The sequence below is a fragment of the Salmo salar genome, chromosome 21 (genome assembly GCF_965601325.2).
Source record: "Salmo salar chromosome 21, fSalSal1, whole genome shotgun sequence".
Lineage (NCBI taxonomy): Eukaryota > Metazoa > Chordata > Actinopteri > Salmoniformes > Salmonidae > Salmo > Salmo salar.
Genome location: NC_138311.1, coordinates 41,220,471 through 41,241,936, shown reverse-complemented (window position 1 = coordinate 41,241,936; position 21,466 = coordinate 41,220,471). Strand labels below are relative to the sequence as shown.

Genomic DNA, 21,466 nt, shown 5'->3' with positions numbered 1-21,466 from the left:
TCTGTTTCTTTGGTACAATAATGCTAACCTCAGTCATCACTGTATTGACTATTATCTCACAGTGATAATGCTAGACACACCACACATAAATAACTAACAGTACACTAGAGCGCTAAGGGGCCATAACTTTACTCTTGATCAGTGTAATAAAGCACTGCTGTGTGAGTATGCATACAAACATGAGAGGGATGTTTTCTAATACCAGTATGTGCTTTATGTTTTACACCTTCCTGCATATAAGCTAAGGGTAGATGGATGCTAGAGCAGGGAGACTCGAGGCAAACTATGTATCATTTCAGCAGCTTGCATGAGGCAAAGCAGAATTGATTTTATGCTTTTGTTATGTTGGAACAAAAGCTTTCTTAACTCTGAGTGGGTGAGCTAGTGACGGTTTTCACTGAGATAGTTTGACAGCATGCTAGACACGGTGCAGGGGAAAATAAAGCCAACACAATGTTGAGGTATGCTAGTGTTATGGTGTGACGTGCCGTGCCAAACACAGTAAAAATATGAATTCATTTACATACGTATTCATACATATATTTCATGAATATGCGTAATGCAGTGTAAGTAACAGTAGTGGGACTATAAACTGTGTTTATGTCCTGGGCCAATGACCACCAGGCTAGGTTCCTTTTGTTTTTTCCTCCAGCAACACCCTGAATAAACAATGATTGATCAGAGGTGACATCACAGGTGCTGGCCCCTCCCCTCCCTCTGTGGTGGACAACCAATGTCCCTAAGGACATGTCACACCAGGCTGGCAATGCAGGAACTGCCAGCATCCTCCTGCTACACACACACACACACACAACTGTGTTTGACAGCTAGCCCTTGGACAGAAGGGTTTAAGGGGGAAGCTGGTCTAGCACTGTCATCGCAGAGCTGCACAAGCTCCCTTACAAAGGCACGCGTCACGCAGACACACACACACACACACACACACACACACACACACACACCACACACACACACACACACACACACACTGTTGATGCAGAAGCGTGGTGAGGAATTACTTTAGAGCGCGTGCTATAGATCATGATGCTGAGGAAGCTGGTGTGTAAGAAGATCTGTGCCTGTAAGAACCAGATGCTATTTATAATATATTCTCTTTATGTGGTGTGTCTCTCTCTCTATTCCTCTCACACTACCTACCGACATCTCTCCCGATGTTTTTTTCCCTCCTCTCTTTTCCCCAATTGATCTGCCTTTCTCAAATTCTTCTCTCTCTCTCTCTCGCTCTCTCTCTTAGTAGATATATACTGGTTTGATGGTAATTACAGGTTAGCAGTCTGGTGGAGGAATGGAGTGTTGTGAGGAGGATGGGTGGGGGAAGACTGAGCTGTGAGCGGGGCGTTTCTCTCCGTGTGCCTGCCTGTTGCTTTGTTTATGGAGATATCGGTCTGGTTGTCTGAATGGTGTCTTGTTTTGCTGTCTTTCATAATTATCCACCAACGTTACTATGGTGATAGGGACACAACCTTTGAACAGGCTTTGATTAGCTATTTTTATTGTATGAATCCCTCCTAAGAAAAAAAATGTTTTATCGTGTGTAGTTTGTCTTCCTGCTGAGGAGTACATTACCGTTCTCTCACATAGCTTTCTGTGAAATAATGTTGGCTCCAGGCATCTCTCCAGGATCATATTTTCCCTTCATTCATAATCCTTCGTGTGAACCGGAGAATTGTAGAGGTGACAGAACGGCTTGTATTCATGTAACAGTGACAATCCAGATGAAATGAGCTACACCCAGCATGGCAGATGGGTGGGTTACAGCACGCACACTCTCACCCCAAACAACAGGGTCGAGGAAACAGCAGTGAAACTGGAACATACTAGGCTAGCTGTCCAATATAAAATGCTTGTTTTTGTTTCCCTAAGGTGTGTCCTAATGAACATGGTGGTCACCAATGCAGAGATTATATAATTTAAAACTGGATTAATGCCACTCCTCTCCTCTCTCCCCTGGCAGATAAGAACTTTGATGATGAGGACTCTGTGGATGGGGGCCGGTCCTGCTCCTCTGCATCGTCCTCCAAGGCGCCCCCCAGTGGGCGGAGGACTGTAGCTGCAGCTTCTGTCCGCAGGCCCAGCTCTGCCACCGGACCCGGCAAGATCTCTGCTAAAGATGCTGCTGCAGGAGCAGTAGATGAGGAGGACTTCATCAAGGCTTTTGAAGAGGTTCCTACTATCCAGGTAACATGCACAGATAGTGGTTCTGTCTGTGTGTTTACAGTTTAAATTGCCGTCAACCCCAGTCTGACTCCTGTCTTCCCTTTCCTCTCCTCTCCAGATCCACTCCAACAGAGAGATGGAGGACAACCTCTCCAAGGTCCGGGAGGTGCTGTCTGATGACAAAAACGACTGGGAGCACCGAGTCATCGCTGTAAGGACCACAACCACTAATGATCAATGTCTGCATGACCATCTCAGCACCTTGTACTGTATATTCTGGCCTATAAACAGTCAAACTACGGTTGTAGCGTAAACGTTTGTGTTTCCTCTGTCTAGCTGAAGAAGGTGCGTTCTCTGCTCCTGGCTGGAGCGCTGGAGTATGATAGTTTCCCCCAGCAGCTCCGTCTGCTGGAGGCCCCTCTGAAGCTGTCGGCTAAAGACCTGAGGTCCCAGGTGGTACGAGAGGCCTGCATCACACTGGGGTAAGGACCTGCAGACACGCTAACCATCTTTCAACCTCTCTCTTCCACTTCTATGCCAAGTAGAGTTAGCTACACTGTTGAAGCTATCTGTTCCAGAAGCTGCTATCGCAGAGCGGTTGAGTAAGGCTGACCAGAGGCAGTGGTTAGATATGTAGCAGCTCAGTAAAGTGACGACATCAAAGGGAGGGAGGGAAGCTACTCGTCCCACCTGGCCCAGTTTATAAATCCATCAACCTTAAATGTGTATCTTGACTCTCCGCTCTGTTGCACCTCATCACTACCACATTAGGAGCACATCACTGACTGACAGTTAACAACTCTGAGTCTGGACAACTTGAATTATTGTAATGTTTGTTTATGTGTCAATTAATCCCATAAGGGATGGGTTGCCAATTGGCGATTTGACACGAAAATAAAATGTCATTCATTTTGTAGTCTGCTACTACTTCTGCTCCATATCTACACTGAACAAAAATATAAACGCATCATGTAAAGTATTGGTCCCATATTTCATGAGATGAAGTAAAAGATCCCAGAAATTGTCCATATTCACAAAAGGCTTGTTTACATCCCTGTTGGTGAGCATTTCATCCTTTGTCAAAATAATCCATCCACCTGACAGGTGTAGCATATCAAGAAGCTGATTAAACAGTATGATCATTACTTACAAACATGCACCTTGTGCTGGTGACAATAAAAGGCCACTCTAAAATGTGCAGTTTTGTCACACGACACAATGCCACAGATGTCTCAAGTTGAGGTAGTGTGCAATTAGCATACTGACTGAAGGAATGCCCACCAGAGCAATTGCCAGAGAATTGAATGTTCATTTCTCTACCATAAGCCGAGGTGGCTTATGGTAGCAATGTCGTTTTAGAGAATTTGACAATATGTCCAACCGGCCTAACAACCGCAGATCATGTGTAACCACGCCAGCCCAGGACCTCCACATCCGGCTTCTTCACCAGTGGGATCTTCGGGGGGCTGAGGAGTATTTCTGTCTGTAATAAAGCCCTTTTGTAGGGAAAAACGAATTCTGATTGGCTGAGCATGGCTCCCCAATGGGTCAGCCTGGCTCCCAAGTGGGTAGGCCTATGCCCTCCCAGGCCCACCCATGATTGCGCCCCTGCCCAGTCATGTGAAATCCATAGATTAGGGCCTGATTCATTTATTTCAATTGTCTGATTTCCTTATATGAACTGTAACTCAGCAAAATCTTTGAAATTGTTGCATGTTGCATTTATATTCTTGTTCAGTATAAGTTCCAGTACCTTAAATCAAATGTTTCTGAGGAGATTTAACATCTTTGATTGATATTGATTTGCTGTATGGGTTCAATCTCTCCCCTCCCCTCTTCAGATACCTGTCCACGCTAATGGGCAACAAGTTTGACCACTGTGCAGAGACCCTGATGCCCACACTGCTCAACCTGGTGCCCAACAGTGCCAAGGTGATGGCCACGTCTGGCATGGCAGCCATACGTCTCATCCTCAGGGTGAGTACTGCACACAAACTGTACATGCAGACATTCATATACTGTACGTCAGGGGTTGAATCACATTGGATGAGTGGGATTCATGCATTAGCTACTGTGTCAAACAGAAAATGAATCATTTCCTGATGTATTTATTACTCAGTATGACTGATATCTGGTTGTGAAATGTGTTGTTAAGACACTGGGAGGTGTGAAATAACCTGTATCTGAAGACCTCTGGGACCTCCTCCTCTTTCTTCCAGCATACACACTACTCACGTCTCATCCCAATCATCACTAGTAACTGCACGTCCAAATCAGTGGCCGTCAGACGGTAAAGACTCAAAGATCCTCTGTGAAATGATTTGGTGTGAACATCTTCTATCCTTTCCTGAGGTTTCCCTTATAAATGTGTTCATTCTCATCATGTCTTCTCTCTCCAGGCGCAGTTATGAGTTCCTAGAGCTGTTATTACTGGAGTGGCAGACACACACACTGGAGAGGTAAACACACACCCTTTCAGGATAAACTGCATGCTAATACTGTATTTATCCAGGACATGAACACGAACCACTGATGATCCCTGGTCTTTGCTAGTTAAATTGATGATTCTGGAGGCCTGGAGTGAGCCCTCACCATCAGACTCTCCACGAAGCATCCCCCATGGTTGCCACGACAACCCTGCAGAGAGTTTAAAAAGCATGTAGAAAGCGTGCTGTGTGGTCACTTTCCACCCGTGGAGGAGAGTGGAGGATAGCAGAAGAGCTGTGGGATAGTAGAGTGAGAGAGAGAAGAAAGGAGTATTAACAGGAGTCTCGGGGAGAGGGGGGGGGGTGAGGAATTCTGGGTGTCCTCTCCATTGGTGTAGTTTTGGTTACCTGGCTGCTGTACTTGAAGTTGTCTCTGTCATGTTTCCCTGCTATCCTAACAGGCACGTGGCTATTCTGACGGAGACCATCAAGAAAGGGATCCATGATGCCGACTCAGAGGCCAGGTCCGTGGCCAGAAAGTAAGTTCTGTTTTTATGGTTGTTTATTTGGTAAATTTGTCTGAATTTGTCCTCAGTAAAACAATGAATTGGTCTTTGCAGTTTGTAAACAGTAATATATTGCTTTATGATTTCATGACTGACAAGTGGATGACAATATGGAATAAAATGACATCTCTCGGTGTCTCTTATTGTACGAATTTTACGAATATAATTTATATATTTTATATTATATTTTACGAATATAAATTCCTCTGGGCATCGTCTCATACAGTATGTCACTTTCCCCGCCAGTGACCTATCAGAGGTATGTGGGTCGCAGGTAGCCTAGTGGTTAGAGCATTGGGCCAGTAACTGAAAGGTTGCTGGTTCGAATCCCAGAGCCAACAAGGCTCTGTCGATGTGCCCTTGAGCAAGGCACTTAGCCCTAATTGCTCCTGTAAGTCGCTCTGGATAACAGTGTCTGCTAAATGACTAAAATGTAAACATTTTAGAAAATGTGTGCTGACAATTCTGTTCATGTACAGATATGAGGGGCTGTGACCTATGTGACCTCAAACCTTCACCCCCTCCCTCCCTCATCCATAGGTGTTATTGGGGTTTCCATGGCCACTACAGCCGGGAGGCGGAGCATCTTTTCCAGGCCCTGGAGTCGACCTATCAGAAGGCTCTCCAGTCTCACCTGAAAAGTTCTGACAGCGTCGTGTCCCTCCCCCAATCAGACCGCTCCTCCTCCTCCTCTCAGGAGAGCCTCAAGTAAGATACCCCTCCTTCTACCTCTCCCTCTATCCCTCCCTCCTTCCCTCATCCCTGTTTACTTTCATCCCTTCATCCATCCACCCCTCCTTCCCTCCCCAAGTCAGACTGCTCCTCTTCCTCCTTTCAGAAGAGCCTCAAGACACCACTCCATCCCTTACTTCCCCCTTCCCTCCATCCCTTCCGCTCTATTTATCCCTTCATATGATTCATGATGATGTGGAAAAATGTATCATTGATTTGAAGACACCACTAATGGATCTGTCTGTCTCATGGACACACTGAGGTAGATTGTATCGGTTGATCCAGTTTAACGACTGGAGAGAGTGAGCTGATCTTCATCCTCATTGTCAGAGGGGTCTGATCCCTGAACTGGTGTCCAGACCTTTACCTTTTATGATGTCACTGGCAGTTTGAATCATGTTTTTCCGTACATCATCCGAGGGGTCTGAGCCCTGGCCTATGACATTGTTTTGTCTTGTTTTTGGTAGTGTGAAGTATGGGGATACTGAGCTGTTTACAATAACTCCATAATGGTGTGTCCTTCTCTCTACTCAGCCGGCCCCTGTCTGTTAAGAGTGTCATAGGAGGCGGCATGACAAGGGGTAAGAGTACTAGCTGCTACAGGATTCATTTCTCAACACGTTGTTTATTTCATGCCACCTCTTTCTATTTGTGGGTTATGTCAGGTCTCTCTTGCAAATCCGATTATATTTTTTTCCTCTGTGAGACTAAATACAGACTAATGAAATGTATAATGTGTTGGTATGATAGGTTGATATTTCTACCTGTCCTGTTCTCCCTGTCTTCCCGATGGCAGGGAAGATGGTGAGTTCCAGGGTGAACTCTAACCCTGGCGGTTCTCTCCAGCGTTCCCGTAGTGACATTGATGTGAACGCTGCGGCCAGCGCCAAATCCTGTCTGGTCACCGTGCCCTCCGCTTCTCCCTTCAGCTCAGCCGCTGCTCTGCCCCCAGGCTCCTACGCCTCTCTAGGTAAACCAGACACACACTAGGAATGGACATTTAAAATGATTTTATTATTCTAATGATATCATGATATTTCTCCGGATATCCAGATAGGTGAAATACATGTGTAAAAAAAAACTTAAATGGACTGTTCTTGTGGTTTCAGCGGGTGGGGGAGAGGAGCAGAGGACGGTGTGTGTGACTGTCAGTGTGTGACTGTCAGTGTGTGACTGTCAGTGTGTGACTGTCAGTGTGTGACTGTCAGTGTGTGACAGTCAGTGTGTGACAGTCAGTGTGTGACAGTCAGTGTGTGGCTGTCAGTGTGTGGCTGTCAGTGTGTGACTGTCAGTGTGTGGCTGTCAGTGTGTGGCTGTCAGTGTGTGGCTGTCAGTGTGTGACTGTCAGTGTGTGACAGTCAGTGTGTGACACGGATGGAGAGAAAGAGACACAAAGCAGTCAAACCGACTAGTCAGTTCTGGAACAGTCATTTCTCAAAGTCACCATGATGTCTTAATTACATTATTCAGTATAAATTAAAATCGGAAAACCACTGGTGTGTAGATATGAATTCATGTGAGGGTTGTAAGTTAGACATCATTAAGCTGTGCTCTGTAGAGAAACAAGAAACAGACAAAAAGGCCAAAATGTGCAGATAGACAGGCTCCAAAGTTTTGTAAACTAATTAAACTAAACATGTCAAATGGCTGCCTATAATCACTCTGATTTGACGACTGACCATTATATAAATATTCAAGTCCTTGATAATAATGATGAAAAACTCTCCACATACCCCCCAAATTTGGGCAATTTGATACTGAGGAGTCCTGCAATCCAGTTGCTGTCCCTCTGTTCTTTCCCTAACACGTCCCTGTGGAGTGTACTGCTTACTGTCCCATTACTAATGAGACGTCTTTCTCCCACCCACCTCTCTCTCTCGCTCTCACTCTCCCTCTCTCTCTTTTTTCTCCCTTTCTCTCTCCCTCTCTCTCTATCCCTCTTTCTCTCTCTTGCTCTATTTCTCTCTCCCTCTCGCTCTATTTCTCTCTCTTTCTCTCTCTCTTGGCTAACTGGTACTAATGTTTAACTCTATACCTCTCTTCACCCGCCTTTGATTTATGCCCAAAAGATGGCACACCTGGTAAAATGAATACTGGTAAGATCTGTGTGTGTGTGTTTGTGTGTTCTGCGTCTGTCGGGACAGTCAAAGGCTCGGCTGAGCCCCCTCCCCCCTCTGCCTCTCCTCTTTTCTGTCTTGTCTACACACCACCGTACAACCTATTTAGTGTTTTATATGGTAGGTCTGCATGTTTGACCAACATGGTAATAATCATTGATGACTGATGAGAGACAGGGTTAGATAACCATGTGCAGTCAGCACAGCACACCATAACACCTCTCCTCCCCCACACAACTCATTTTGTTATCCTCTTTACATTGTTATCCTTTACATTTTCTTTATTAGGGATTAGCGAAGGGCAAGGACTCTGTTTTATGTACCGTAAATTCCGGACTATAAGCCGCAACTTTTTTCCCACGCTTTGAACCCCGCGGCTTAAACAATGACGCGGCTAATATATGGATTTTTCCCGCTTTCAATTTATTTTTCTCCAAAAAAACACATTCTGTGACGTGCTCAGTTTTTTGGCTGCATGAAGCTTTCATTAGACCAATGAAATTGCCGAACGGGTTAAGGTCAAACAACTTTTTTGTTTACTGTTTAGATTAAATCGAGCGCTCTCAAACTTCCCATCATTCTGATTACGGTAGTAATTTTGTCACCCTCATCATGGCAAAGACACGGAGAAATGCATATGATGCAGCTTTCAAGTTGAAGGCGATTGATCTGGCTGTTGGTAAAGGAAATAGAGCTGCTGCACGGGAGCTTGGTGTTAATGAGTCGATGATAAGACGTTGGAAACAGCAGCGTGAGGAATTGACTCAGTGCAAAAAGACAACTAAAGCTTACTGCTAATTTTTTATTTTTTGTTACAAGCCGTGTTTCGTTAAAGCCTATTTATTTTTGTTACAAGCCGTGTTTCGTTAAAGCCTATTTATTTTTGTTACAAGCCGTGTTTCGTTAAAGCCTATTTATTTTTGTTACAAGCCGTGTTTCGTTAAAGCCTATTTATTTTTGTTACAAGCCGTGTTTCGTTAAAGCCTGTGTAAAGTTCATTTGTTTCAATGTACTGGTAGGCACCTGCGGCTTATAGACATGTGCGGCTTATTTATGCTCAAAATAATACTTTAAAAAAAATTAAGTGGGTGCGGCTTATATTCAGGTGCGCTTAATAGTCTGGAAATTACGGTATGTAAAGGTGAATGTTGCATGCAGTGAAACTCACCCACCCTTTGGTCTCTGTCTGTGTGTAAGTGGTCTGTGTTAAGGGGTCAGAGGTCGCTGAGGTTTAGTGTTGCCTGCCTTTCAAGGTGATCCTCTACCTCTTCGTACTCTTATAATTATCTAGATATCACTGATAGACTTTGTTGTTCATTTAAAGAAAGGGCTTTCCCTATCCTGTAGTGTAATGCAGTTGTTCTAGAATCTAGTGCAACACTCTGACTGAGTAGAACCTCGCTTATCAAACATCTTCCAATGAATAGAAGGTCACTGCTTCTACCCACATTCTATTAAACAGTGTGTGAAGTCTGGTAATAAGACTCGTCATTGGCCGAGGCAGGGTTTCCCCCTGGGTGCATGTTTTGGTTTTTGCCCTAACACTACACAGCTGATTCAATTGACCTAATCATCATCAAGTGTTGACTATTTGAATCAGCTGTGTAGTACTAGGACAAAAAACAAAATGTACACCGGGGGGCGCCAGGACCAACTTTGGGAAACCCTGGGCTAAGGTGTTACTTAATCTAGGGCCAAGTCCCAGCTGTTGTGGAAAGAGATATTCTCAACGTGTGGTGTTTGTGAGCGCATGTGTGTCTGTGTATCTAAAATTGGAGAGGTTTGCTGGAAAAATGTAAGAATACTTTTTCGATAATACAGTCCAAAATTAGCAGACATCTGAACGCCCCAATCTCTTTCTCAGCATCAGTCAATGTGCTGTCCTAGCTCTTAGGAACATTACTTGGCTGGATTGCAAATATGATAATGCCATTTTATTTGCGATTTTGCTAATAAATTGTCTATAACATGCACAGTTTAACATACTGTAAAGAAAGTTGTGTTGTCTTGATGTTGCTTTAGACAAACGTTTCCCAGATCCAATGCATTTCTTTGTGGGAATGTGTGAATGTGTAGAAATATTCAGTATGTTTGTCTGTGTTTCAGAACCCCCCCATCCAGATCTTTTGTCACCGTCTGTTTAAAGCAGTTTCTTTGTTTTGTGTCGTGGTGAACTGTGGTGCACAGCTGCTTGGATACAGTATCATTTGTAGTGTAGTGGCTTCAACTCTCTTACTAACTCCCTGTGTGTGTTGTTTTCTACAGGTCGTGTGCGTACGAGGAGGACAAGCGCTGGCAGTGCCGTCGGAGCCAGCGCTACTGCGACTGACAGCAGGGGGCGCAGCCGAGCCAAAATGGTATCCCAGTCCCAGCGTGAGTAAAACACACGCGTGCGCACACACACACACACGCTGTCAGCAAAAGAACCCAAGACCGATTTCACTCCCTCACAGCACACTGTCTGAACTCAGGGAAGCCATCCACAATGTCATCTCCATTTGCTCTCATTCTCATGTAAACCCCCTGTATGACCTTTATCCTGTCTGCTGTGAGCTCATACTACATATTCACTTTATATACAGTACCAGTCAAAGGTTTGGACACACCTACTCATTCAAGGGTTTTTCTTTATATTTACTATTTTCTACATTGTAGAATAATAGTGAAAACATCAAAACTATGAAATAACACACATGGAATCATGTAGTAACCAAGAAAGTGTTGAACAATCAAAATATATTTTAGATTCTTCAAAGTAGCCATCTGCCTTGATGACAGCTTTGCACACTCTTGGCATTCTCTCAACCAGCTTCACCTATAATGCTTTTCCAACAGTCTTGAAGGAATTCCCACATATGCTGAGCACTTGTTGGCTGCTTTTCCTTCACTCTGCAGTCCAACTCATATACTAGGTTCTCTTCAGTTTATATACAATTTATTTTTATTTAACTAGGCAAGTCCGTTAAGAACAATTTCTTATTTACAATGACGGCCTAGGAACAGTGGGTTAACTGCCTTGTTCAGGGGCAGAACGACAGATTTTTACCTTGTCAGCTCGGGGATTCGATCTAGCAACCTTTCGGTTACTGGTCCAACACTCTAACCACCAGGCTACCTGCCACCCCAAAATACTAGGTTCTCTTCAGTTTATATACTAGGTTCTCTTCAGTTTATATACTAGGTTCTCTTCAGTTTATATACTAGGTTCTCTTCAGTTCATTTACTAGGTTCTCTTCAGTTTATATCCTAGGTTCTCTTCACTTTATATACTAGGTTCTCTTCACTTTATATACTAGGTTCTCTTCACTTTATATCCTAGGTTCTCTTCACTTTATATACTAGGTTCTCTTCACTTTATATACTAGGTTCTCTTCACTTTATATACTAGGTTCTCTTCACTTTATATACTAGGTTCTCTTCAGTTTATTTACTAGGTTCTCTTCAGTTTATATACTAGGTTCTCTTCAGTTTATATCCTAGGTTCTCTTCACTTTATATACTAGGTTCTCTTCACTTTATATACTAGGTTCTCTTCACTTTATATACTAGGTTCTCTTCACTTTATATACTAGGTTCTCTTCACTTTATATACTAGGTTCTCTTCAGTTTATTTACTAGGTTCTCTTCCGTTTATATACTAGGTTCTCTTCAGTTTATATACTAGGTTCTCTTCAGTTCATTTACTAGTGTTATGAACCTCCTAGTAGGAGGGAGATGCAGGAGAGCAAGGAAGTCCCAGTGGCACAAATGTTTATTAAATGAGTCCCAACGCAACAAACAACATGAGGGGAGACACGCTCAAAACAAAGTCGCCACACACAGGGAAGTAACGCTACACACAGAGGAGAAACCTCTACTCCTAAACAACAAAATCAAAACGGTACAACTACTGAGAGAAAAGGAAAACCCTGTGGTGCAGTCACGCACCCCTAACAATGTAACACTTACAAACAATCCCGCACAAAAACTAGCAGGCAGCGGAGGTAATAAACCCACCGAAATCAACTAATAGAACACAGGTGTGACAAAAGAGACAGACACAAATGAAAAGGAAAAATGGATCGGTGGCAGCTAGTAGGCCGGCGACGACGACTGCCGAGCACCGCCCGAACAGGGAGAGAAGCCACCTTCGGTGGAAGTCGTGACAGTACCCCGCCCCCCCCGCCGATGCCGGCCTCGAGGACGACCCGGAGGACGAGGTGCAGGGCGATCCGGATGGAGGCGGTGAAACTCACTCAGCAGAGATGGGTCCAAGACGTCCTTCACCGGCACCCAGCGTCTCTCCTCTGGACCGTACCCCTCCCAATCCACGAGGTACTGCAGGCCCCTCACCCGACTCCTGGTATCCAGTATGGATCGTACTGCGTACGCCGGGGCCCCCTCGATGTCTGGGGGGGGGGGCAGAGTGACCTCCCACACCTCAGCTTCTTGAAGCGGACCAGCTACCACCGGCCTGAGGAGAGACACATGAAACGAGGGTAATATGGGGGAGCTGGACGTACCTCCGTCCAGCTGGACACTGAGGCGGAGTAGGCTCCGACCGAGATGCCCGCTCGATGTCCGCGTCCACCTCCCACACCACCAGCACCACCAGACAAGAGGCCGGAAGTATGGGGGTGGGATCGATGGACCGCTCCTCTGTATCATACAGACGGGACAGTGCATCTGCCTTAGCGTTCTGGGAACCTGGTCTATACGATATCGTAAATCTGAATTGGGTGAAAAACATGGCCCACCTTGCCTGGCGAGGGTTCAGTCTCCTCGCCGCCCGGATGTAGTCCAGATTACGGTGGTCAGTCCAGATGAGGAAAAGGTGTTGAGTCCCCTCAAGCCAATGTCTCCACATTTTCAGAGCCTTTACGACAGCCAGCAACTCCTGGTCCCCCACGTCATAGTTTTGCTCCGCCGGGCTGAGCTTCCTCGAAAAGAAAACGCAGGGGCGGAGCTTCAGTGGCGCGCCCAAGCACTGTGAGAGCACGGCTCCAATCCCAGCCTCGGATGCGTCCACCTCCACTATGAATGCCAAAGAGGGATCCGGATGAGCCACACGGGAGCCTCGGTAAACAGAGTCCTCAAGCAACAAAACGCTCTGTCCGCCTCAGCCGACCACTGCAGGCGCACCGGCCCCCCCTTCAGCAGTGAGGTAATGGGAGCAGCCACCTGCCCAAAACCTTTGATAAACCTCCAGTAGTAATTGGCAAACCCTAAAAACCGCTGCACCTCCTTTACCGTGGTGGGAGTCAGCCAATTACGCACGGCTGCAATGCGGTCACACTCCATCACCAACCCTGATGTGGAAATGCGATACCCCAGGAAGGAGACGGATTGTTTGAAGAACACGCATTTCTCAGCCTTGACGTATAAGTCATGCTCCAACAGTCGCCCAAGTACTCTGCGCACCAGAGACACATGCGCGGCGCGTGTGCGGAATATATCAGAATGTCATCGATATAAGCCACCACACCCTGCCCGTGCAGGTCCCTGAGAATCTCGTCTACAAAGGATTGGAAGACGGCTGGAGCATTCTTCAACCCATACGGCATGACGAGGTACTCATAATGTGGTACTAAACGCTGTCTTCCACTCATCTCCCTCCCGGATACGCACCAAGTTATACGCGCTCCTGAGATCCAGTTTTGTGAAGAAGCGTGCTCCGTGAAAGGTAACTGTACCTGACCGTAATAGAATTTAGACCTCTATAGTCAATGCACGGACGCAGACCTCCCTCCTTCTTCTTCACAATAAAGAAACTTGAGGAGGCGGGTGACGTGGAGGGCCGAATGTACCCCTGCCTCAGAGATTCAGAGACATATGTTTCCATAGCCAACGTCTCCTCCTGGGACAGGGGATACATGTGACTCCTGGAAAGTGCGGCGTTTACCTGGAGGTTTATCGCACAATCCCCTCGTCGATGAGGTGGTAATTGGGTCGCCCTCTTTTTACAGAAGGCGATAGCCAAATCGGCATATTCGGGGGGAATGCGCACGGTGGAGACTTGGTCTGGACTCTCCACCGTCGTTGCACCGATGGAAGCTCCCACACACCTACCTGAGCACTCCTCTGACCACCCCTTTAGAGCCCTCTGTTGCCACGAAATAGTGGGGTTGTGAAAGGCCAACCAGGGAATCCCCAGCACCACTGGAAACGCAGGAGAATCAATGAGGAAGAGACTAATTCTCTCCTCATGACCCCCCTGCGTAACCATGTCCAGTGGAGCCGTGGCCTCCCTGACCACCCCTGACCCTAATGGTTGACTATCTAGGGAGTGCACACTGAACGGCATGTCCATCTGAACCAAGGGAAACCCATCTGAACCAAGGGAAATGAACACATACATGTGACCAACAGGGGGCTCAGGGTGAGCCTGGTGCTGACTCACCTGGGGTGTCCGAACAGTGCTCGGCCTGCCGTCTCGACTCCCAGATGAGCACCTCCAACTAACAGAACACAGGTGTGACAAAACAGACAGACACAAATGAAAAGGAAAAATGGATCGGTGGCAGCTAGAAGGCCGGCGACGACGACCGCCGAGCACCGCCCGAACAGGGAGAGGAGCCACCTTCGGTGGAAGTCGTGACAACTAGGTTCTCTTCAGTTTATATACTAGGTTCTCTTCAGTTTATATACTAGGTTCTCTTCAGTTTATATACTAGGTTCTCTTCAGTTTCTCTCGTCAGTCTGTGTGATGTTTTACCTCATACATTTTATCATCCTGAAGGAACTTGGAGCGCCTGTTATTAGTACACCCTTTCACAAGATGTGTTTGTGGTTTTCTCTCTCCCTCTGTCCCTCTCTCTCTCTGAAGCCTCGATGTAACATGACATGCACAGTTAACATCTGGTCCAGTGCATGCTGGGCTAACACTACTCCCTGTCACATTTGACCGTTTTATTTTCACGTCCTGTTCTGCCGCTTGCTACCATAACAACCACAGGATCCAGATCTGCTAACCCCACTGGCGGTGGTAAGGCCCGGACTTCATCCAATCAGAGTAAAGCATCCAGTTCTTAGTCCCGTCCCTTCCTCCTGTGCAGATCTCTGCATGTCAATCAATTCATTATTTTAGTTTTAGGCTCATCATGTCATACCAGCATGCTCCATTCAACTCAAGTGCATGTTTATTATTTTACAGTCTCACAAGTGTTTTGATTGGTAGATTTTGTTGTCAATTGTTGATTGTTGTCTGTGTTCTCTGAACTGTTTTCATTGTTGATGCCGTTGTTGTTGTTGTTGTTGTAATCACTGGTTGGTTTTCCCACAGCCCAGTTAGACCCTGGATTCAACCCATCCTGTTTGTCCTGCAACTGTTTATGAACTGTTTGTATGTCCCTCCCTATCTATCTCATCAAAGCTGAAATCCAATATCTATGTTAGGATAGAACGAGAATGTTATTGGTCCCATTACCTCAAGTGTTGGTTTGACATTCTGTGGATTATTCCCCTCCAAATCACCAAGGCACTGTAAACACACAGAGATATGTGCTCAGTTGGTGAGGCGCTAATAAAGCCAAAGTTGTGGGTTCAATTCCCACTGGAATCACATGCACATTATGCACTCACTGTACTGTAAGTGGCTTTAGATAAGTGTCTGCTAAGAGTTGTATATGATTATTTTATTACTACAATAAAAGTGACATATGCCATTAGAAACATTTAAGTAATGAAATATTCCCCCAGAAAGAAGGAGATAGAAAATGAGGGAATTCAGCTTTGAGCCGTGACAGAACCTTCCCAGCATGCCATGAAGAGGTGCGTCGCTCTGCTCACTGTGACCCATCGTGTCTGAAAGGGTGTATCGTTTCACTCTCTGCCTGTGACTCCTGTGTGTTGTCCTTCCTGCAGCTGGCAGTCGCTCCAGTTCCCCTGGAAAGCTTCTGGGCCACTCGTCTGGGTACGGGAGGATCAGCAGGCCCCCCGCAACCTCCAGCACCCCTGCAGACAAGAGGAGCAAAGTCCCTCGCAGCCAGGGCTGCAGTAGAGATTCGTCTCCCAGCCGACTGGGACTAGGTAATGGACCTTTGCATGTCGTCACCATTTCAGCATTGTGCATGTAAACACAAAATAAATAATGTATTCACTCTATACTAGGAAAAAGAGATTTGTAATTTGCTAGCAACGCACAAAGTAACTAACTGCCTTAATGAACAGTGTATTATACAGTATCACATACACACTGGATACACATACATAACAGACAGCACATGTATGCTGATAAATAGGATACCACACACATGCTGTCGAGGGCCATGTATGTGTCAAAACATGCCGGTGATATGCCCAAAGTCGGCATTGTGCACTCCTATCAATCTAGTCATAACCTTATATACTGTACACCAAGTGTGTCCTTTGAAACTCAGATACACTATCTTGGTTTTCCCGGTCATAAACACAAAACAAGGAAACGGAATAAACACAAAAGATAAGCTTTGAAAGCAAGGAACCCACATAGTACGGTTATGGACCCTTTGAACTCAAAAGGGGGCGGCAGGTAGCCTTACGGTTAAGAGCGTTGGGCCAGTAACCGAAAGGTTGCTGGTTCGAATCTCCAAGCTGACTAGGTGAAAAATCTGTCTGTGCCCTTAAGCAAGGCACTCTGGATAAGAGCGTCTGCTAAATGACTAAAATGCAAATGTAAATACTGAATAGTAAAATACTGAATAACAATATACTGAATAGTAAAATACTGAATATCAAAATGCTGTATGGTAAAATACTGTATGACAAAATACTGAATGGTAAAATACTGAATAATAAAATACTGAATGGTAAAATACTGAATAATAAAATACTGAATGGTGAAATACTGAATGTGTGAAAGGGGGGTGAACGGTAAGAGCCTGTCTTTCATCTTCTACGGACTGTAACTGTCTCTCCGGGTTAGCAGCTAAGAAGAACTCACTGTTTTGGGAGGGGTCTCTCATCCAAGCATGTCACATCATTGGGGTGGCCCCTCCTCTTTCAGGAAACGTGGATGAGCCTCTGTAGGTCAAGCTCTGTCATCAGCAGCCCAGCTTATGTCCTTCCTTCCAGTCAGACTGAGTCACTGGCCCTGTTCTATTGCTTTGATTGATTGGTCTGTGTATTTCATCGACCAAACAGCTCCCCCATCTTAGCTTCTTATCAGTGTTCTGTCTGTCAGTCTGTTGTCACCGTCATTCCTGAATTGGGAAGGCCGCCTTTTTTACATCAGTAAATTGACAATTACACGTTGCAATGTTTTTAAGTTTGTACTTTTGTCTTCTTCTGAGTCATTTTCAGTTCATATTTTTTGTTATAACTGAATATAATGGTTTGTCTTTAATTTTCTTTGGTGTTTTTACCATATATTTATTTTTATACCCTCTTTTAATTCTAACTTTTTTTCTTAGTTTTTATTTTGTGTATTAACTCTGTATATCTGTTGTAAGCTACAGTCATACCAATCGTCTTTTCATTGACAACCTAATCCTTGTCACGAAATAACAAAAACATTTAAAAACGGACTTGCGCTAACTTAAGTTTCTAAAATTGAACCTGATGTCCAGCAGACTCCAACCCACCACCATGCCCCAGAGTCCTCCTCCCCCTCACCCCCTCTCTTACCCCGGTCCCCATCCCCAGGTCTCACCTCACTAACCCCAAACCTGTGTTCTACTGCCCTACTGACAGCCAGGCTGTGTGGTAAAGCTCTTGTTCCTGGTACTCCTCTCTCCTCCTACCACATGCTAGCGAGGAGCCGTATCCCCCGGCCCAGCATGAGTCAGGGCTGCAGCAGGGACACCTCTAGGGAAAGCAGCCGAGACACCAGCCCTGCTCGGGGCTTCAAGCCTCTTGGTGAGTACCACAACCAACCGGACACCAGGAGGCCTCTTGGTGAGTACCACGACCAACCGGACACCAGGAGGCCTCTTGGTGAGTACCACGACCAACCGGACACCTGGAAGCGTCTTGGTGAGTACCACGACCAACCGGACACCTGGAAGCGTCTTGGTGAGTACCACGACCAACCGGACACCTGGAGGCCTCTTGGTGAGTACCACGACCAACCGGACACCTGGAGGCCTCTTGGTGAGTACCACGACCAACCGGACACCTGGAAGCGTCTTGGTGAGTACCACGACCAACCGGACACCTGGAGGCCTCTTGGTGAGTACCACGACCAACCGGACACCTGGAGGCCTCTTGGTGAGTACCACGACCAACCGGACACCTGGAAGCGTCTTGGTGAGTACCACGACCAACCGGACACCTGGAGGCCTCTTGGTGAGTACCACGACCAACCGGACACCAGGAGGCCTCTTGGTGAGTACCACGACCAACCGGACACCTGGAAGCGTCTTGGTGAGTACCACGACCAACCGGACACCTGGAAGCGTCTTGGTGAGTACCACGACCAACCGGACACCTGGAGGCCTCTTGGTGAGTACCACGACCAACCGGACACCTGGAAGCGTCTTGGTGAGTACCACGACCAACCGGACACCTGGAAGCCTCTTGGTGAGTACCACGACCAACCGGACACCAGGAGGCCTCTTGGTGAGTACCACGACCAACCGGACACCAGGAGGCCTCCTGTAAGCAGCAAGGGCCACTAGTACCCACTCCTCAGCCACTCAGTCCCCTCCTCTAGACCCCTACTCTCTGTCCCAGCCTCCCTGTACACCCCAGGATGTCTAGATAGAAGATCCCCCTCTAGAACTAAGGGGTATAGACCTCTTCTTTTGCCTGCTCTGATCTACTCTGCATGCACTAACCCTCTCGAAGGTTCTGGAATATAATCACTGTACTGTCTTCTGTCTGTCTTGTTGGGAATTCTCCAAGTCTTAAGCTATTTAAGTATTTGTGTGCCTTTGTATGTGTAATATAATGACCAGCAAAATGGAAAGATCACGAAAATCTCTGGATGTTCTAGGATTCTGTTTTTGGTCCAATGAAAAATGATTTGGCACATCTCATAATAAATGTAAATCAAGAGGCAGAAAAACAAGGTAGTGACTACAGTAAACAGTGTACTGTATGTGTCATCCTATTCAATGTCCATTGCTGACCTGCTTCTCAGCTCTCTCCTGTGCTGCTGCCACATCACAGAAAATGACACAACTTTGTCACTGCTTTGTCATGGGGGGCAACAAAAAAAGGACAAAAGAGGGACAAAGTGGGATACATGAGGGATACCCGCCCCTCCTAAACAGACTGTTGTAGATGTGGTTGGTTGCTCATAATCATAGTGGATTAATGCAGCCAGGCACTGAGCCTGAGTCAACTACAGAGGACGGTGCCTGTAGCGTTCGTGTCACTAACGCCCCGGGTGTCATCCACCCCTCCTGTCCCTTACAGCCTCCCGACGTACTTCCCGCTCTACCAGCGCCCTATCCACGGCTGACCCCCACGGCCAGTCAGGTGACCTGCATGCCCCACCCCCTCCTATCCACATTTAGTGATTATGCCAGCATGAGTCCATACATGTTGCTGTGAGGGCTGTGCCCACCCTGCCACAGGAGGCAATATTTTGTTCAAACTTTTGAGGAGGAGATCTGTAAGCGTGCTGCTTTGTCATATTATGTGCTTCAATATGATGTTTTGTGATTTTCTTTTAAAGCTTGTGTTACTGTGTAATCAAAAGGCCTGTCCCCATCTGTATGATTTTCTCCTTGTTAGTGACTTTTTGGACATTGTATGATGTATTTGTACTTCAGTGTATTGAGTATCTCATATAAGAGTTCTTTATTTCCCCGTTTGCAAGTGTCAGTTTCTTTTATCTTCATTTCAAGTTAGCACTAATTATTCTCTGGTGATTTCTGTTGGTGTCATCTTTATTTCACCATTCATTGTATACATATCACTCAAGCTTTCTGGTGTTTTAGTTTCAAGCTTTTTGGTGTATGGTCTGTAAACCCCATCAAATTGCCTTTTGTCTCCCTAGAGCAAGATCCCATTGACTTTCTCTTGTGTTACTCCACTCACCCCCCCCCCCCCCCCCCCCAGATCAGTTTGGTTTGATTCACCAGGACCGTATCTCTGCCTCAGTAAATGCCATGAGAGTCCTCAACACTGGCACTGAGGTGGAGGCTGCTGTGGCTGATGCACTGGTAAGTCACCAATCAACTTTTACCAGCTGCCAGTTCTGAAGATATCACTATCGTTTGTCTTAAGGTAGAGTGACACTTAGTCAGTCCCTCATTAAGGCATGCTAGTTAATAGCTGAGGACTTGATGTGGAAACCATATGCATTTTAAGTCAGTGTTTAGATATTTACTGTGGGCCCTCCTAAAAACAAATGAATCCCAGGTTGTTTTTCCTTTGTCAGAAAAGACTGCATTGAGTAGTAAAATGTAATGAGATGAAATGAAGCCTGTGTTTGTGTATGGCAATCAGAATGTCAGTATATATTCCAAGAAAGACTTTGGCTGCAAGAAAGTCAACATTGTTACCATGTAGATAAAAACATGTCTTATCTTATTGCCAAGCAGGACTGCAGTCATGATATTTTCCCTCTAAAATATCCCTCTTTCTCTTTCCTGCTTGGTTGCCTGTAATTTCAGCTATTAGGAGACTCCAGAAATAAGGTAGTTGTCCAATTTGTGTACCGTTTGTTTATTCATTCTATTCACTAATCAACAAAAATTCAAAGTATCATCACTAAATGTTGCTATTTGGCCAAAAGCAATTGCTGGCAGATTTTAGTTTATTATTCAATAAAATATTATTAACAATAGGCATTCTTATAACATCATTTAATCATCTCTCTGCATGTTCATATCAATCATGAAAAATCAAGAGTTGGAACAAATTGCATGGCTACCTCATTCATTGTGAATGGCATCGTAGCGTAGCCCATTAAATCCTACTTCCTGGTTGAGTTTGAGTGACCAAGTGACCACAGTTCTAGCCTGCCTGTCCCACTTCTCTCCTGGTCCTATGAACAATGACCTCACCATTACCCATCCCTTCCCATTCTCTCCGAACAGAGGAAGCCTATGAGGCGGCGGTATGAGTCTCCGGGTATCTATTCTGACGACGATGCTAACAGCGATGCGTCCAGCGCATGCTCGGAGCGCTCGTACGGGTCCAGGAACGGAGGTATGTGTTACTGAGATAGTAAGAACATGGAACTAGCAACATAAGGGTAGTGGGTTCGGGTCCTGCTAGATTCACACAGACTAAAATGTATGCACTTGGATAAAATAATCTTCTGAATGGTGTATATATTATTATTATTATCTAGGTATCCCTCACTACCTGCGTCAAACGGAGGATGTGGCGGAGGTGCTAAACCACTGTGCCAGCTCCAACTGGTCAGAGAGGAAGGAGGGGCTGCTGGGTCTGCAGAACCTACTCAAGAACCAAAGAATACTCAGGTGGGTCCGGGGCCAGGGGGTTGGGCCTTTTGGAAGTCATGTCATTGTATGTGTCCTCCTGCTGTAACTATGCTGATCTGCTCCTACCTCCGTCATGTATAGTTCACTAA

At 45.8% G+C, this 21,466-nt stretch overlaps 1 protein-coding gene across 14 annotated transcripts in view; it reads left to right on the top strand.

Moving 5' to 3' along the window:
- Positions 1 to 21,466, top strand: part of LOC106582358 (CLIP-associating protein 1-B) — a 146,951-nt gene that overhangs the window by 99,206 nt on the left and 26,279 nt on the right. For 3 of the 14 annotated variants that reach the window (XM_014165393.3, XM_045704762.2, XM_082967173.1), the window contains exons 9-28: positions 1,976 to 2,199; positions 2,297 to 2,389; positions 2,515 to 2,660; positions 4,020 to 4,155; positions 4,398 to 4,468; positions 4,578 to 4,637; positions 5,066 to 5,143; positions 5,711 to 5,878; positions 6,437 to 6,483; positions 6,699 to 6,872; positions 7,972 to 7,998; positions 10,285 to 10,392; positions 14,954 to 15,010; positions 15,862 to 16,026; positions 17,728 to 17,832; positions 19,336 to 19,398; positions 19,984 to 20,087; positions 20,541 to 20,564; positions 20,967 to 21,078; positions 21,224 to 21,356. In XM_014165393.3, coding sequence (XP_014020868.3) covers positions 1,976 to 2,199; positions 2,297 to 2,389; positions 2,515 to 2,660; positions 4,020 to 4,155; positions 4,398 to 4,468; positions 4,578 to 4,637; positions 5,066 to 5,143; positions 5,711 to 5,878; positions 6,437 to 6,483; positions 6,699 to 6,872; positions 7,972 to 7,998; positions 10,285 to 10,392; positions 14,954 to 15,010; positions 15,862 to 16,026; positions 17,728 to 17,832; positions 19,336 to 19,398; positions 19,984 to 20,087; positions 20,541 to 20,564; positions 20,967 to 21,078; positions 21,224 to 21,356 — 2,095 coding nt within the window. The remainder of the gene's footprint in view (positions 1 to 1,975; positions 2,200 to 2,296; positions 2,390 to 2,514; positions 2,661 to 4,019; positions 4,156 to 4,397; positions 4,469 to 4,577; positions 4,638 to 5,065; positions 5,144 to 5,710; positions 5,879 to 6,436; positions 6,484 to 6,698; positions 6,873 to 7,971; positions 7,999 to 10,284; positions 10,393 to 14,953; positions 15,011 to 15,861; positions 16,027 to 17,727; positions 17,833 to 19,335; positions 19,399 to 19,983; positions 20,088 to 20,540; positions 20,565 to 20,966; positions 21,079 to 21,223; positions 21,357 to 21,466) is intronic. The other 11 variants (XM_045704768.2, XM_045704765.2, XM_082967175.1 and 8 more) reach the window with 7 other exon arrangements.